Source organism: Microcaecilia unicolor, chromosome 4 (assembly GCF_901765095.1).
Source record: "Microcaecilia unicolor chromosome 4, aMicUni1.1, whole genome shotgun sequence".
Taxonomy (NCBI): Eukaryota; Metazoa; Chordata; class Amphibia; order Gymnophiona; family Siphonopidae; genus Microcaecilia; species Microcaecilia unicolor.
The window spans coordinates 46,663,168-46,682,096 of record NC_044034.1 but is presented as its reverse complement, the minus strand read 5'-3'; the positions used below and the strand labels follow the sequence as shown (position 1 = coordinate 46,682,096).

The 18,929-nt window shown below is 42.0% G+C and overlaps 1 protein-coding gene across 2 annotated transcripts in view; it reads right to left on the bottom strand.

Annotated features, from left to right (window-relative positions):
- CEP57 (centrosomal protein 57) overlaps positions 1-18,929 on the bottom strand; it is a 57,876-nt gene that overhangs the window by 21,341 nt on the left and 17,606 nt on the right. For both annotated transcript variants that reach the window (XM_030200220.1, XM_030200219.1), the window contains exons 5-6: positions 12,862-12,978; positions 3,016-3,093 (exon numbers count right to left, since the gene is read on the bottom strand). In XM_030200220.1, coding sequence (XP_030056080.1) covers positions 3,016-3,093; positions 12,862-12,978 — 195 coding nt within the window. The remainder of the gene's footprint in view (positions 1-3,015; positions 3,094-12,861; positions 12,979-18,929) is intronic.

The window sequence follows — 18,929 nt, the reverse complement described above, 5'->3', positions numbered from 1 at the left end:
GCCCGAACATCTACCCCTGGTCAGCAAACGCTTCTGCGATATGTCTCTAGTACCCCAGTGAATACCGGTGAGAGGGATCCCGTGTTTGGACTAGTCGAAGGAGCGACGTCTCCACTAGGGATCGAGACATCATTATCCCCACCGGAGCTTAATCCACCGCCTTGTCCTGCTATTCTTCAGCCAGGCGTGGAAGGTACGATGGAACCGGAAGTCGGAGACCAGAGGCCTTCAGACAGTGGCGCTTTGCCGCGGGAAGCAGACGATAGGAACAGGGAGTTAGTAACTCCCCAGGCGGTGATTCTACAATCTATCTGGTCAGCTATACAACAATTAACGGTTGCGGTGACAAAAACATCCCAGGATACGGCTTTGCTGGTAAAAAAATTTGATTCTTTATCGTTAACCCTTGAAAATGTAAAAGTTGAACTATCTACTCAGAAAGCTACAATCTCCTCCCTTAATGTAGTAATAGATACCTTGGTAAAAGATAAGTTGAAGGTTTCTTTAAAGTTGGAACACCTTGAGAATTATAATAGACGTTTAAACCTACGGATATTGAATTTTCCTGTTTCAAGTGGAATTGCTCCGATTGATTTCCTAAAAAAATACCTTCTGGAAGTTCTTGCTTATCCTCAATCTGCCATTCCACCGATTAACAACATTTACTACTTGCCTGAATCCAAACAACCCAAGGTGAATCCAACAGTAAATAATCAGTCTTCTGAATTAAATTTGCAAGATATATCAGCCTTTTTGGAAGAGTCTTTATCAGAAGTACCTACTCGAAGGACGCTTTTGGTATCATTCGTCTTCGAGCAAGACGCGAAGGCGCTACTTAGACTCTATTTTAAGAACTCAAATAGAACTTTTTGCGGACAAAAAATCTGGATTATTCCAGATGTGATAAGGTCTACACAAGATCATAGGAAAGCTTTTCTAGTTTATAGAGAGGAGATTAAAACAATGGGTGCTACATTTATGTTAGCTTATCCATGCAAATGCTGTATTAAATATCTGGAAAATAAATATATCTTTTTTGAGCCAGACCAGCTTAAAGCATTTATAGATAGCAAGAAACTGACCAGATAGAGTATGTGGAGTATTAAGTATAGTATAATTAATAGGGGGTTTTTTTTGAGCCAGGCCATTTACATCTGCAACAATGCCTTATTTCTCCTTAAATAGTTTTCTCCTTACCCCCATTCACGATTGTGGTCTAAGAAAGCAATTTATATTTTCTTATTGTTTAAATATTTCTTGAGAATGCAAAATTAGGTGAAGTTTGGAATATTTTCTTTTGTAAATCAGGAATAATGCAATCTCTGTAATTATATTGCTGGGTTTCCGATTTATAAGTGTCTGTCTTGTAAATTTGAAAATTTAATAAAGAAATTTAAATACAAGAATAAAAGTGAAGACTGCAACTACACCAATACTGAAGTTGTCTGTCATCCAAAAAGAATACAAAACTACTGGTTGCAAAGGCCACGAGATATGGGGAAAGGGTGTGCTAATATTTTGAGAAAGTACAAGTTAAATCAACTGTCATTTGTGAAATTCAGTAGGATGGCAGAAATTTAAGGCAATTTAAAATTTTTAGCTTACCTATGGAAATGGGCAATTTGAAAACTATTCACCCTGTTTTAACCACAGAGGCATTCCTGGCGGCTGGGCCTGCAGTAACATTCATTTTTGTATTTTCAAAACTATGCACATTGTTTTGGTCAGAAAAAGTACTTGTAGAGGCACAGCAAATATCTGCAGATTAACTGTGAAAAATTCTAAACAAAAGTAAGCATGCGCATATCACTTTGAAAACTGGTGCCACGTCTGCTGATTAAAAGTACCTAAGCTCCATATAAAACACACAGAATCCCAAAAAATACAGAAAATGAGGGAACTGATTGAACTGATACATAAATGTGATGCATGCAAGCTAATTTTGCTATACCTTTTTTTAAATTAAATCTATGTACAGAATAAGATTCAATAAAAATAGTTGGTGTCTTAATACAGTGCAATGGTTCTCAATCCAGTCCTCAGGACACTCTTAGCTAGTCTGGTTTTCAAGATATCAATGAAATCAATCTGTATACAACAGAAGTAGTGGGCACGTTCAAAATTCATCTCAATGTGGATATCCTAAAAATCTGACTAGCTGGGTGTACCTAAAGGACTAGATTGAACCACAAATGTAGTGTACTACTACTACTTGACATTTCTAAAGCGCTACTAGGGTTACGCAGTGCTGTACAATTTAACATAGAAGGACAGTCCCTGCTCAAAGGAGCTTACAATCTAGAGGACAAATGTACAGTCAGTCAAATAGGGGCAGTCTAGATTTCCTGAAAGGTATAAAGGTTAGGTGCCGAAAGCAACATTGAAGAGGTGGGCTTTGAGCAAGGATTTGAAGATGGGTAGGGAGGGGGCTTGGCTTGGCGTAAGGGCTCAGGAATATCAGAATAATCCCATTTGTGTATCTAAGATGTAAACTTCTACAAAACAGATGTAGATGTGATTTCATGCGCCCCAATGAAAGGAGAGTTTAATTTTACTTCCATTTAAATTTCAGTATATTCCATCTTTATAACACCAGGCTTCCCAAAGCAGATGACAACAACCGTTAACATGAACCCATCAAGAAACAGGATATTCTCACTGAAATCTCGTCATTTGTATTGTATAGAACCGTGTAGAAACAGCACAAAATACAGAGGTTATAACTGCTGTTTCTACCACTACTACTACTACTAAACATTTCTAAAGCGCTACTAGGGTTACGCAGCGCTGTACAATTTAACATAAAAGGACAGTCCCTGCTCAAAGAGCTTACAATCTAAAGGACAAGTGAATAGTCAGTTCGATAAGGGCAGTCAAATTGGGGCAGTCTGGATATCCTGAAGGTAAGAGTTAGGTGCCGAAGGCAGCATTGAAGAGGTGGCCTTTAAGCAAATGTAGTGTACAACAAAGGAGTACTTGAAAACAAAAAATGAGGCATTAGTCTTACAAAATTACCTGGGCTGCCTTTTCTTCTATCAGCTTCCTATGATGTTCCTCTTCATAAAGCTTCTGTTCCACTTCTTTAATTTTTTTCTAATTATAATGCAGATATAAAAGTGTAACACTAAATTATCTACAATAAAAACTATTTCAATTTTTTTCCCGAGTTTCTTCAAATTAAACTTGTACACAGCAATGATCGTTCAAGTAATGTAGACCCTCTGTTTTGGTAAGAATTACAGCCAGATATTAGACAAAAAGTCAAATGATTTGTGATTTTGTAAGCTAGGAAAAGTCATGGGGCTCCTTTTACAAAGCCAGGCTACTGATTAGCATTTGCAGAATGCAAAGATGCCAGTGGGAACTGAATAGGCTTCGTTGCATTTGCCATGCTGGAATCGCTAGCCTGGCTTTGTAAAAGGAGCATATGGTTATTTGTTCAGTTGTTTGGGGAAGGGAAGATTTGATTACAACACAAAATATCCCTACCACAATCACAACTTGTACTTGAGCACACTATGTATTTGTTCAGACCGGAACCGGCGACCACCGCTACGACACTATGTAAGCCACATTGAGCCTGCAAATAGGTGGGAAAATGTGGGATACAAACGAAACAAAATAAATACATTATTTTTTTTGTATGTAAGCCACTTTGCTGTTTTAGATGAAAGGCAGGATAGTAAAATGTTTATAAAATGAAAAAAAACAAATGAAATTCAACAAAAACAAACAATGCTCTTGATACATATTCGATTTTTTTTTCCCCCTGGGATTATTTGTTCATAGAAATGCAGAAAGCAAGCATAGTAACATACATAGTAACATAGTAGATGACGGCAGAAAAAGACCTGCACGGTCCATCCAGTCTGCCCAACAAGATAACTCATATTTGCTGCTTTTTGTGTATACCCTACTTTGATTTGTACCTGTGGTCTTCAGGGCACAGACCGTATAAGTCTGCCCAGCACTATCCCCGCCTCCCAACCACCAGCCCCACCTCCCAACCACCGGCTCTGGCACAGACCGTATAAGTCTGCCCAGCACTATCCCCGCCTCCCAACCACCAGCCCCGCCTCTCAACCACCGCCGGCTCTGGCACAGACCGTATAAGTCTGCCCAGCACTATCCTCGCCTCCCAACCACCAGCCCTGCCTCCCAACCACCGGCTCTGGCACAGACCGTACAAGTCTGCCCAGCACTATCCCCGCCTCCCAACCACCGGCTCTGGCACAGACCGTACAAGTCTGCCCACCACAAGAAGTTTGTGAATTTGTAGTTTAAAACTAGGCCAGGTCAAATTGTTTCATCATAAAAGCAAGCTGCTTTCCTGTACTGGGTGTTTCCCATAGAAAGCAGATAATCAGCAACACAAGTGGACACGTCCCATTACGCTGTCAGATATCACTCCACTTGGGTAGCTGATTCATCCTGACATAGGAAAACCAAAGTTTTACGTAATGAATAGCTTAAACATAATAAGTTAATTGCTTCATTCTTTATACAAGTGCCTAAACCTTTTAATCTACAAGTCACTGCTTTTTAATCTGACCTATAAATAAATAACTTTGTACAACCTCTCACCAATCTTGTTTCATACTACAAACAAGATCCACCTAAAGGCCAAGACTGCACACCATTGAGGCCATATTTCACTGCACACATGGAAAAAAAATAGCTGCTATTATTATACAGTACAAAGAGATTATAGACGGCAAAAGTCAGTCAAGTATGAAAGATCCTATAGTTTCTGCGCATTATTTTAAAAGTGCTACATAACATTTTTGTGAAAGTAACAATATAGTCCCAGTGGGAGAGATGGGTTCTTTACTTTATAAAAGTACTTAAGTAAATAAAGTCTTATCCAAAAACATTTACTCTAAAAGTACATCTCTTAAAACTACTTTTTTGCTACAACAAGTTGGATCACAGAATCTAGTATGTTTACAAGCTAACTTCCAGAGGGTCACAAAAGGTTCTTGCTTAAAAAAAATAAAAAATAAAAAAAAAAGACACCCTGAACATTGCAATGGGCAGAAAACCATTAATACACCTATTGGAAAACAACAAAACAAACTGGAATGGTAGAGATTAGCCCTACACAGACACCCCCATCTTTTTCACACATGAACAGAAGTAGCCCCTCATGAAGTATAGAATTAAATAACCACAAACTAAAAATGAGAAATATGTAGACACAAATTAAACTGAACCCCCAATATCCCTTTGTACCACGCAAAAGACAGCAGATGTAAATTTCAAAAACTTACATATTCAATTGTTACATTAAAAATTAACATATAAAACAAAGCAGAAATAAAGTGATACCTTTTTATTAGACTAACATTACATTTTTGACTAGTTTTTGGTGGCCAAAACTTACTTCCTTAAGTCAGGACAAGAATACCAATACGGCAGTATAACTGTTCCAACCTGAAAAACTAGGGTTTGGTCTACACCTCTTCCACTATAACCAACTCCAACACTGTTCCAGTTCTGTGGGTACTTGAGCACCCCCGTTACTTTGACTGTGTCCAGGGAGGGATAATTTCTATTGGGATTAGCATCCCTAATCATTTTGAAAAGTTGACTAATGCCCCCATCTATCCAGTCTTGCCCATTTCTTTCACTCTCCCCAGCCCATAGACTCTTCCTCCTCTTTATCCAGTATCGTTCCATCTCTCTGTCACTTTCTCTCTTCCTCCCCACCCACCCTTGCCTTTTTTCTCTCTCCCTCCCCATCTATCCAGTCTTGCCCAATTTCTCTTTCCCCCAGCCCATAGCTTCTGTCTCCCCCCCCCCCTTTATCAGTATTACCCCATCTGTCACTCTCTCTCTCTCTATCCATCCAGTCTTGCCTAATTTCTCTCTCTCTTCCCCCCTCCCATCAACTACGGCCCCGCAGCACAGTCTCCCTCCCTCCCGTGCACCTCCGCTAGGCCCCCGTTAATAAACTACTACGGGAGACACATGGGGTCTGGCTCTTTGCAGCACCGCTAGTGCTTCCTGTGCCAATCCTGGAAGTTTACATCAGAGGAGGTGGGCCTGACACAGGAAGCATTAGCAATGCTGCAGAAAGCCAGGTCCCATGCATCTCCCATGGTGTGCAAGTCTGGCAGAGGTGCAACAGGAGGGAGCAAAACTGTGCTGCTGCAGGTCCATAGTGGATAGGAAGAGAGGGAAGGGGAGAGGGCCCTGCACGCAGTGAAGGTGCGGATCAGGCCTGACAACAACAAAGTAATAACCAATCAACAGCTGTTCTGGGCAGGTAAAAGAGGCCGGGACTAGGATTTCTAGGTGATGTCAGACCCTGACTTGCATCTGATTTGGCAGGAACTTCCAGTCCCAGTTCAGCTGTTTTTGGGACCACAAGTTCAGGCCCAAACAGCTGCAAGCCACGTCTGACATTGTGTGGAAAGACTGTAGAGGGGGAGAAGCAGAGGGATGGAAAATACATTAAAAAAATATATATTTTCCACTTCCAGTCCCAGCTCAGCTGTTTTTGGGACCACAAGTTCAGGCCCAAACAGCTGCAAGCTGCATCTGACATCGTGTGGAAAGACTGTAGAGGTGGAGAAGCAGAGGGATGGAAAATACATTAAAAAAATATATATTTTCCAAATTTGTACTTTGTTATTAAGTACAAAAGTACAAGTAAAAATACGGCCAACTGTACTTAAGTACATTACTACCCATCTCCGTCCAGTGGTTCCCAAACCTAGTCTTCGATGCACACCAGCCAGTCAGTTTCAAGATACCTACAAAGAATATTCATGAAAGAGATCTGCATGCACTGCCTCCACTGCATACAAGTCTCTCTTTCATGAATAATCATTGTGGATATCCTGAAAACCTGAGTGGCTGGGGTGCAAAGATGCAGAACTCCTCCACGAACACAGTAAAAGCACATTATAAAGTCCAGGCTCTCTGTCTCCAGGCTTGAAGCCCCCCCCCCCCCCCTTCTTTCCCCTCTGCACAAGTTAGTGATAAAATAACATATTTTAACAGTAGCCCACATTAACTATGCCCCTAAGTATGATAATAGTACAATAATATAAATATTAGATGTCAGCATAAACAGATATCAAAGGACCTATAGGGTCCTTTTACTAAAGGGCAGTAGGGCAACTGCACCGCAAAACAGCACCACCGTGTGGAGCACTGAGGCATTCCGTGGTATTGCTGTGATCAGTGCACGCCCCCTTCTGAAAACAGTAAGTTGTGTCAGAAGAGGGCGGGACAGGTCAGAAATAAAAGTTGCCTACCTGTCACGGTAGTTCTCCCTGGACAGATAATCTTGCAGCCACACAAATTAAGTGATTCTCCCATGACGTCACTGACCCGGACCAATACCAAAGCATTAAGCTTAAAAAGCTATCACAATATGCACGCGTTCAGATTCCCGCTCTAGTCCACACTATATACCATCAGGCAAGAACCGTCCTTTTCAGTTTGATATAATAGCTAGCGGCAACTTAAGGGAGGGTTGGGAGGGATTGTGTGGCTGCAAGATCATCTGTCCAAGGAGAACTACCGTTACAGGTAGGCAACTTTTATTTCTCCCTGGACAGAGTATCTTGCAGCCACACAAATGAAGACTCCCAAGCTACACAGGTAACAGATTAAGAAACATACATATGTCTATTGAAAAAAATAACTGGTACCTGTGTGAGGAGGAGGTGGTAGTTGACACCTCAGAGTACAGAAGAAAGGACAGCATGACCAAAAACTGCATCAGTAGATGAAGTTGTATCGATGTAATAATGTCTCATAAAAGTGTGCACCGTTGACCACATAGCTGCTCTACAAATGTCTTGTAAGGAAGTTGTTTGCAAGTGAGCCCTTGTGGCCGCCATGGCCCTGAGATTATGAGCTGTGATATGAGGAATGTTTGAGGGATTAGATGGCTGTGCAAGTTGATAACATAAGGTGGTACAATTCGCAATTCACTGGGATAGAGTTCCTTTCGTCACTGGTTGCGGTTGAAGAGTAGACCGAAGTGAAAGAAATAATTGAGGTCTATTCTTGGATTTGGCTCTATCCAGATAAATGGTTAGAGCCCTCAGACAGTCCAGAGTATGAAACCTCTTATGATCCTCAGAATCATGTGAAGAAGGATAAAAAGTTGGAAGTACTATTACTTGATTTAAGTGAGAAGGAGATACTACCTTAGGTAAGAACTTTGGATGAGTGCAAAGCACGGCCTTATCATGGAGTAATTGAGTATACGGTGGATAGTGGACGAGAGCCTGGATCTCACCAATACAGTGTGCTGAAGTCAAAGTTACTAAAAACAGTTTTTTCCAAGTAAGGTATCTGAGTTCCGTGCTGTGAAGTGGCTCGAAAGGAGACATCATAAGCGCATTCAGCACTAAATTAAGGTCCCATGCTGGAGTTGGTGGACGAATGGGAGGGTAAAGGTGCATGTGTCTGAAGGTACCTGAGAAGTCGAGCGCTGCTGGTTCCAATATTTTAATAAAAAATCATGGAGATGGAGAATATCTTGATTAGATTGTGACACTTGAAAAGAGGAGGAGATATTGTCGGTAGGCACTGTACATAAAACCGCTGAGTTATGCTTAGGAGACACCACTTGATTGTTCAAATCCTGTATGCATTCTGGAGAGAGAGATGGTATCTGATTTGGAGTGGTTTGAGAATGAGGAGAAGAGGAGCCACAAACTGCTGAGAGGAAGCATTGTGCTGGTGAGAAGGGGAGGAGCTAGATCGGTTCCAATGAGAAGAGGAAGAGCCAGCTCGATGATGAGAATGGGAGGAGCTCTGTCGGTGCCAACGAGTAGGAGAAGAGCTCCTTCGGTGCAGAGAATGATGGTGCTGACGAGAGTGAGCTCTGTGATGATGAGGCAGTGTAGTCAGATCAGTGCCGATGAGAGTGAGATTCGGTGCCGTGCTGAAGATCAGTGAGCATTTTAGTTAGTTTAGCATGAGATTTTGTCAGCCCCGATGGAAGAGATATAGGGGACGTGTCCTGAATCTGAGACTTAGCACCGACAAGAGAAGTAGTAAGTTGTGGTGGCAGAGACTGAGGAGAAATCAACAGGTGTTGAACAGGCTGCTGATTCATGATAGAAACTGCACCCTCCAAACTTTTACCAGGCAGAGGTTCGTCGGAGTGTTTTCTTTTGCTTGTAGCTTTCTTACCAAGCTGTTTAGAGGATGTCTGATGAGGTAACTCGTCGACGACAGCTCTCATTTTAAGATCTCTAATTTTTCGTGTTCGAGGGAGCATGCTAGCACACTTGTCACAGTTGGAATCTGTGTGCTTTCCCCAGACAGCGAACACACTAATCGTGAGGATCTAAGTTAGACATTTTATTATTACAGTCTTTGCAGCGTTTGAAGCCCTGTTTCTTTGCCGACATGACAGGGAAGAGAAAAACTGCCAAATTGAATTCCCTAACGAAGGAGTGAAATTGTGGGAGAAGAAAACAAACAAAAGAAAAAAATATATATATATATATATTATAATCGTGAGAAAACTGCACTGGAGTCAGTGGGTCTGACCGTCAGAACAGAAAGAAATAAACTGAAAAGGGGCGGTTCTTGCCTGATGGTATATAGTGTGGACGAGCAGGAATCTGGCCACGCATATTGTGATAGCTTTTTAAGCTTAATGCTTTGGTATTGGTCCGGGTTAGTGAAGTCACGGGAGAGTCACTTCATCTGTGTGGCTGCAAGATACTCTGTCCAGGGAGAAGGAAAGGCCTGGTGCAGGCCAAGGCAGTGTTTCAATATGCTGCTGCAGGGTGAAGATTTACTGCAAATAACAAGGTAAACCGGGAGGGGAAAGGAGAGCTGCCAGCAGTTCAGAAGGGGAGGAAGAGATGCTGGACTGGGCATGAGGAGGGAGAGAGGGAGGACAGTTATTAATGATTAATGCGTTAATCGCCGTGTTCATCGCTGGCTTCCAATTGAAGCAAGAGTACAATTTAAGTTATACATTTTAATTTTTAAGTTTTTCCATGGGGATTTACCGGCAACTTTAGCTTTTTTTTTTTTTTCAGCCTTTGAATAGTAATTGGTCATACATTACTAGAAATCAAATGCTACTTAGCTTTTCTAAAGTACGTGGCATCACCTCTTTTAAACTGTTTCAGTCCTCATTGGTTTATCAGGTCGCATCATTACAGAATCCACTACCTGCACGAATGAGGTTAACAAATGACTTATCTCCTTAGAAGATTACTGAAACTTTTTTTATTTTATAAGTATATAAACTTTTAGGTCTCTAAGATTTACTGTTGTTATTTAATTGTATTTCCCAGAGTATGCTCTGGTTTCTTTTTTTGTATCTTGCACTGAACTTTTGGTGTATGCGGGTAATAAGCCTCGTGTAATATAATGTAAAAGTCAGTCCAGCAGGAATAGAATACATTTTATGGTTCAACAATTTATATGGATGGCTCAACATATTACCAGAAGCTAATAATCTGCATAGTCAAAACAAACCAAAACATGCAACAAACCAAGGTAACAAAAAAGTTAAGCTCTGTCATCAAATTGAAGAGAAAATAATCCACAACCCCATCATAAGCCCTACTTCCCCCCCCCCCCCCCCCCACCACCACCCCCCAAGTTGTACAGCTTATTATCCAATGGAGAATTTAAAAAATAAGAAAAAAAAAAAAACTGGATTAACAGTGAAGTATAAAGTACCTATATTAAAAAACAAAATGAGAAAGCCTCAGAAAGAGCAAACTATACAGAAGAGGGGAGTATCCCATGAGCCAATCCCGCCAACCCATTCAGACTACTTCCACGGCTCACACTAGAACAAATCCCCAACCCCCAACCCCCACTGAAACAGAATCCAAGAGACTTGGTTCCTTTTAGTCTCCCGGAACCATCCACGTTCAGGGTGTGGGGGGGGGGGGGGGGGCTAAAACAGAGCATTCCTACCCTTAACCCATATCCCCCAACCCCAGGACATCTTAACCCAAGCCACTCGGTCTCCTCCTCTTGACAGCTCATACATGTAATTTATTTAACAAATCTATGTCCTAAGGGTGATAAAACTGGAAGATAGGAATCCCAAATAAGCAAAAATCTCTGTGTGCGCTTATCGGAAGAAGAGACACCCCAAGACTCTCAAACAGCCAAAGCACGTACCTGGTTCCTCCAACTCCAAAAAGAAGGGGCATCTCCAGACCTGTAACACACATTTAAAGAGCCACCAGCCTCAACTTTCTAAACAAAAGAAACTTCCCTTTCCTGCTCATGGTCCCAGCTTCTACTGCCCCCAACAAGTAGGCCTGTGGAGTCAGAGGAACCAACACGTACATTGCAGAAGTAAAAAAAAAAGTGTTTAATTCCCTCCAAAAAGTCTGAACCTTCAGACAGCGCCAAAAGGAACAAAAAAAATGAATTTTCCTCTGCAAAGCATTTAAGGCACTGCGCAGCAGGCACAAGTCCTGCTCGAAAAAGATGTAACTGGGAGATATAAGCCATATGTAGGGTTCTAAAGTGTGTTTCCTGTATAACAGTCGACACCACCACCTGTGGTGTCCTTTTCAAGGCCAAAAGCAGGTCCCAATGCCGTATAGGGGTCCCGAGGTCCCGTTCCCATCGTGCTCCACCCGAGATCAGATTCTTCCCTGCCACTCGGTCACTAAGCGCCCTATGGAGGCCAGCAATAGACAGCTTCTCTTCAGAAGCAGAGGCAAAAAAGGCCTGCAAACCTTCTCCTATCCGCACTCCAAAAGCTGCCCGCTGCAAACTGGAAAACGAATGTTTTCGCTAACAGTAAACAAAGTGGTCTCCCCACTCCCTAGGTTCCAAGGCTATAAGGGCATCCAACGGTTTCAGCTCTCCTGCTGGAGTAAATACATGCTCCAATAGGATCAAACCCCAGGTTTCCCATCTAACCAGATGCTCGATTTTCTCGACCGGGCAGGAAAGCAACAATACCACAAAGGAACAGCTGATCCGTCGCCATAGGGACCCCTAACTGTACTTCATTTAATACCCCTGAAAGAATTCTGCACAACAGCACAATGCAGAAATACTCATCTGCACAGAAGTCATCTGATGTGTTGCCCTAAGCCCAATTGCTCATCTGAACCATATAGGTCTTCATACAGCCCCGCGGAGCAAATGGAAGTCGGGCCAAACATTGCAGAGGAGAATGTGGCCAGATGCACAGCTAATCACCTCAGTCTACCACTGCAGTTGGGGTAGGAAGGAAAGCAGGTTTAGGTAGAAAGCAATGGGAGGAGTTGGAGTAAGCAGTGGGTAGATGTGCCACTGAAGCAAGCTGAGATGAGAATGCCATGGTGGGGGTCAGCAGGGACTGGAGCAAGCTCAGGATGTGTGTGCCATAGAGATGAGGATCTCTGAGGCAAGCTAGTTATGTGATAGAGAGTGGGGGTGGGGGGAGAAGAGGCTGGGGTAAAAGTGTGAGGGGATGTATGTGTGATTTAATGTTGCTATTCTGCCTAAACCAACAGACTTGATTGATTTGGTGTGCTTCCATTCACACTACCCTTCCCCTTCCCTCTACAGGTCAGAGCCACACAAAACAACATGGATACATGCACATGCATGTGGAGAGTTTGAAAAGAATTCCATGAGCCATACTTTCCCCATTAGTTTAAACAAAAAAATTGCCCTCTTAAAAATGTCAGGTCCATTCTAAAAGGAGCTCAAGGAGAGCAGTGCACATAGTTAATTTTAGGTAAGGAAGGACAGCAGAACTAACATACAAGTTTAAATATTTGCAAGATTTTCTGTTTAAGCTACATTTTAAAGCCGATATGGTTCAGAGCACTTTATGGAATATATTGAATTACTAAGAACGTGACAATCCCAAATAAGCAGAAATACTTTAAAAGGATTACTGACCTCTGCCAACTGCTGCATTGCAGTAAGGTTTTGGTATTCTTGTTCAAGCAGGTCCAGTTTTTCCAGTTTGGATTTCAGGTTCCATTTGTCAAAACATTGGTCTCCTTCCAATGATACCTATATATAAAAACAAATAGAACAGCTGAAGAGATTATACGACAGTACATTTTTCAAAAATAATTACAAGGTTCACTAAAATGTAATTGGTGTACTATTAATAGCACTGCAGATGAAGCTCAAGTTTCTAAGCTGGAAAAGAGAAAAAAAAAAGGCAAGCTTCCCCTACTAGCCAGTTTTCTGCAATTTCACAGCTGCAGAATTCAAACATAAGCAATTAAGCAAAGGTTTGTTCTGCAGACGTAAAATATAACATCCTGAAAAAAACTTTGCCAACAGGTTTAAAACACACACACTGAACAGACAAGACCAATCATAAGCATTTTGAAAAAGTGCAACTATCTTTTTATGCTCTGAGTAATAAGGGCCCAAGAACACTGGCACACAAGTTAAGAAAAGTAGTTTGGCAGAGAACGTTGAATTAACATGGCAAAATCATGCACTCCTCTTCTTGGGTGTTTAAACACAAACATGTCATGAAGTATTCTCTTATCATCATATCAGGGATCATGTTTAAAAGAAGTAGGGCTTCATTTTGATTAAAAAGTTAATCACAATTAAGGTATGCTATTCCCCCCTCCCCCACTGCAGCTCCTTATAATTCTGGGCAAGTAACTTAACTCTCCACTGCAGCTGCAGTGGGGGAAAAATATAAAATAAACAACATACCTTTAATTGCACGATTAATCACAATTATAAATTTAATCGATATGCAGCCCTAAAACAACTAATGAATAAAAAGTAGTGAAAAGAAATACAAAATACAAATTGAAAAATTACAAATTAGACATCCTAAAACAGCATGTAGAAGAGCTATAAACATCAGAAAAGCAAGCCTAAAATTAAGATGTCTGGTATCAGCAAGGATAAACAGTTTAAGTACATAAGTATTGCCATACTGGGAAAGACCAAAGGTCCATCAAGCCCAGCATCCTGTTTCTAACAGCGACCACTGCAGGTCACAAATACCTGGCAAGATCCCAAAAAAGTACAAAACATTTTATGCTGCAGTGGATTTTTCCCAGGTCCATTTTAATAATGGTCTATGGACTTTTCCTTTAGGAAGCCGCCCGAACCTTTTTTTAAACACTGCTAAGCTGAGAAAATGTAGGGGGGGGGGGCTTGAGAAGGGGGGGGGGGGGAATAGGGAGAGGAAGGAAGATAAAAGCAGGCAGACAAGAGCGCCATATTGTACAATTAATGAAGATAATTCTTGTTAGTAATGGTCAATGCGCTCTGTCAATGCCCTTATATGCTCTGGTCGATATTGATACACTGGCTGTAAGGTTGTGTTAAACTTTAGAAGGGGGGGCCACAAGAACAAGGGCCCCCCCCCCCTCAGAAATGAAGTTGATCACCGAGTCAAATGTTACAGTCAGAATGGAGGGGACGAGATTAGGTTATGGGGCTGGGACAATGTCGGAAAGAAGGACAATTCTAAGATTGTAAGTGTTCAGTGTTACTTTGTCAATTTCATAATTCCAAATATTAACTCATCGGTTTCACAACTGCTGTACATTCTACCTTACTGTATATCAAGTTGATTGGTTTTGTATAATAAGTTGCTTCTCCAATAAAATGTTGAAACATAAACATTGCTAAGCTAACCGCTTTTCCCACATTCTCTGGCAACAAATTCCAGAGTTTAATTACACATTGAGTGAAGAAACATTTTCTCAGATTCGTTTTAAATGTACTACTTTGTAGCTTCATCAAATGCCCCCTAGTCCTAGTATTTTTGGAAAGAGTAAACAGACGCTTCAAGTCTACCCTTTCCACTCCACTCATTTTATAGACCTCTATCATATCTCCCCTCAGCCACCTTTTCTCCAAGCTGAAAAGCCCTAGCCGCTTTAGCCTTTCCTCATAGGGAAGTCGTCCCATCCCCTTTATCATTTTCGTCGCCCTTCTCTGCACCTTTTCTAATTCCACTATCATCTTTTTTGAGATGTGGCGACCAGAATTGAACAGAATATTCGAGGTGCGGTCGCACTATGGAGCGATACAAAGGCATTATAACATACTCATTTTTGTTTTCCATTCCTTTCCTAATAATACCTAACATTCTATTTGCTTTCTTAGTCGCAGCAGCACACTGAGCAGAATGTTTCAACGTATCATCAACGACGACACCTAGATCCCTTTCTTGGTCTGGGACTCCTAACGTGGAACCTTGCATGACGTAGCTATAATTCAGGTTCCTCTTTCCCACATGCATCACTTTGCACTCGCTCACATTAAACATCCTCTGCCATTTAGACGCCCAATCTCCCAGTCTCGTAAGGTCCTCTTGTAATTTTTCACAATCCTCCTGCGATTTAATGACTTTGAATAATTTTGTGTCATCAGCAAATTTAATTACCTCACTAGTTACTCCCAGCTCTAGGTCACTATATAAATATGTTAAAAAGCAGCGGTCCCAGCACAGACCCCTGGGGAACCCTCCTAACTAACCTTCTCCATTGAGAATACTGACCATTTAACCCTACTCTCTGTTTTCTATCTTTTAGCCAGTTTTTAATCCACAATAGAACACTACCTCCTATCCCATGACTCTCCAATTTCCTCTGGAGTCTTTCATGAGGTACTTTGTCAAACGCCTTCTGAAAGGCACTCATAGGTCACTACCGCTAGGTCAATGGCTCGTGGTAAGGTCTCAGACCCAAAATGGACGCATGCCCATTTTCATCAAAAATTTTAAAAAAGGCATTTTGTACAAGTGCGCTAAAAAATGTTTTGGTGCACACCCAAAACCCACGCCTACACTACCGCAAGCCATTTGTCAGCGTGCCTTTGTAAGAGGACCCCATTGACCCAAACCTGAGCCCTAGGTGAACTGTAAAAAGTTTCCACCACATCAATGAAATAATCTCCTAAACCATCGGCCTTTAAAGTAGCAAACAAACTGCCATGAAACTCTCAAAGGCTTTTCGGCGTCAAAACTAATCAGAAGTGAGTGGAATTGATTCACACTGAACCACTTCTAAAAAGGGCAAAGTCTTATAAAGATTTTTAACTACCTTCTGATCTCTAACAAAACTCACTGGCTGTCAACTGAGGTAAGACCCAAGCTAATTACTTAGCCATAATTTTGGCAAGAAGTTTTGTTTCAAAACTAAGGAGTGAACTTGGACGGTAGGGGTTTTGGGATAACAACAATTTGCACCATGGATAGTGAAGACGGCATTTGTCTCTTTACCTGTGTGGATTAAAACATCTGTCAAAGGAGTGGCAATATAGGCCTTGCTTACCAAGCCGCGATATAGGCGTGCTAGCATTTTTAGTGCGCGCTAAACTCTAGAGACACCCATAGGAATATATGTTTTAGCACGCGCTAAAAACGCTAGCACAGCTTATAACAGGGCCCATAATCTTGAAGCAATTTATAAAATTCAGCTAGAAATCCATCAGGTCCTGTGGCTTTATAGGTAGGACTTTGGCGAATGACCAATTTAATTTCATCTTCAGTGAGGGGTCTCTGAAGAATTTGGACTGAATCTTCGTCTAAGGACGGTAGGTCTGAGAAGTCCAAATAAGTTGGCAACGTAACTTATATTTATAATATTTCAAAGCAGAATTAAAAAAACAGTACCGTTCATGTGCAGTAATTTTTTTTTTAGTGTTTTGATAACCTTGAGTATACAAACATGCTGCAGAATTTACAGCTTATACTACCTAATGGTCTTGAAAACAGCTCACCTGTATTTCATGCACATATTGTTAAAGGGGTGAAAGAATAACGCAGAACACTAAGCACCACTGTGTGGTCAAAGAGGATATACGTTGCTCATGGCTTGGAATTAAACTGCTGATGACTGAAAGAAGTGGGTTTGGTTATGGGACACGGATCTATTCACCTTACATTTTAGGCCCATATCTACTGCAATAAATATTTGGAATTCTGGTGGCCTGAGACTCTGCTAGAACTCGGCAAGTTTTACTGGGCTTTTTTTTTTTTTTTTTTTCGATTTCTATGTCCTTATATTGGTATGGCCAAACGCAAGATTAAGAGCTCCAGATCCACCTAAACCCTCAGTTGTTGGACCGATGGATAGACGTGTGGTCCTTCAACACAGTTTACTTTCAGGTGATACCTCACGGATTTCCCCTTGATGTGCCTCTTTTGGTACCCCGGAACACAATCTGCCTCCACTACTGGCTATGTGGAAATTTGCCTGATGGGTCTGTTCTGCCTGTTATTTATTGTATTACTAGAAATAAATTTGTGTATGGTTTTACTTTCTTTTACGCTTTGGTATTTTTGTAATTCTGGGCCTCCCTTGTTTGAACTTTTGTACCAGAAAAGTGCATATATTAAGGAAGAGGTGTTAATAGTCTGCATTATAAACATCCGTTAGCCTTAAAAATGCATTCTTAAAAGATCAAGCACGGCTACTTCTTAGTATGACAGAGATCCAATCATGATCGTGCATGACAAACCTTGCAAAAGCCCAGAGAGTCAAATGCTTCCATAGTTCTTTGAAGCAACAAACTTTTAGAACCTGCTCTTGGTCTTGGCTACTGTAATGCATACCACTGAAATTCCAGTGAATCCAAGTCTCCTCAAAAGACTTCAGGACCAGCACAGGCAGACAAAATCTTACCTGTTGAGGATCCTGACTGCTCAAAATACCATTGTAGCCCTGAGCTGATATTCCTAGAATCCACTGGGAGATTTAGGGCCCACTAGCATCCTATGCAAAGATCAAAGGCACTTCTTGAGTTTCTACATTGCTGTAAGAATATGCTGAGTTCCCCAAATAATACAAATCTCTACTATAATAAAAAGCACCTCCAGCGTTCTGAAGCTGACTCCATGGCTTCACTGAAGTGAAGGGTTCGTAAGGTTCGTCAGATCCGTCAGTCTGTCACCATCTCTCTCGGCCCTGCCCTCGCGTCAAAACATGACGTCGAGGGCGGCGGACCTATCAGAGGCGCGAGGGTGGGGCCAAGAGAGATGGTGACAGACTGACAAATCTGACGAACCCTTCACTTAAGTGAAGCCACGGAGTCAGCTTCACAACGTTGCAGGTGCGTTTTATTACACTACACAGCTCCCTAATTTTGCAGTTAAACATCGTAGGGTGGCTGTGGAGGGGGGTGGAGAGGGGGGGGGGGCAACGACCCTGGAACTTGGAGGGGGGGCGGGCGGGCGGACCCAGGAACTGGGAGGGAGGGAGGGGGGGTGACCCTGAAACTGGGAGGGAGGGGGAGAGGGCCGACCCTGCAACTGGGAGGGAGGAAGGAAAGGGGGGGACCTTGGAACTGGGAGGGACGGGGGCTCCCTGACACACACTCTCATTCTCACACACACACTCTCACACCCAGTCTCACTCTCTCTGTCACAAACTCACTCTCACACACACTCTGAGGAAAACCTTGCTAGTGCCCGTTTCATGCGTGTCAGAAACGGGACTTTTGTTCCTAGTCCTATATAATAAAAAGCACCTCCAACATTCTGAAGCTGACTCTGTGGCACTGTGGCAGTGTAGGGTTCGTAAGTCTGTAGTTCAGCGTTTCATTGGCTCTCGCTGTCCCCGCCCTCACGTCGAGGAAACGGAATGCTGCATAGTTGCCAAGCAAACAAACGTGACATCACAGGAACGAAGAACCAATCAGACAGAACGGAACTTGGAGAAGGGAAGTGGAGTGGATTGAATCTCTAACAAACAATCATATACAGGGAGGTACGAACATCAGTGGAGGCAAGTGCACAGAAAGGAAGGGAAGACAAACATTTAATCACTTTGTCACTCACACACATCACATCACACACACACGCACACACACACTCAATCACTCTGTGTATCTCTCTCTTACACTGCCTGTAAAACACACTGTCACTCTCAGTCTCTCACATGGGCAACTGTATGTTGCATTCTCACGAGTAAGGAGCTCTTCTGATGTGATTGTTAAACTGATTGAAGGGCCTGAACAAGGAAAACTTTTAC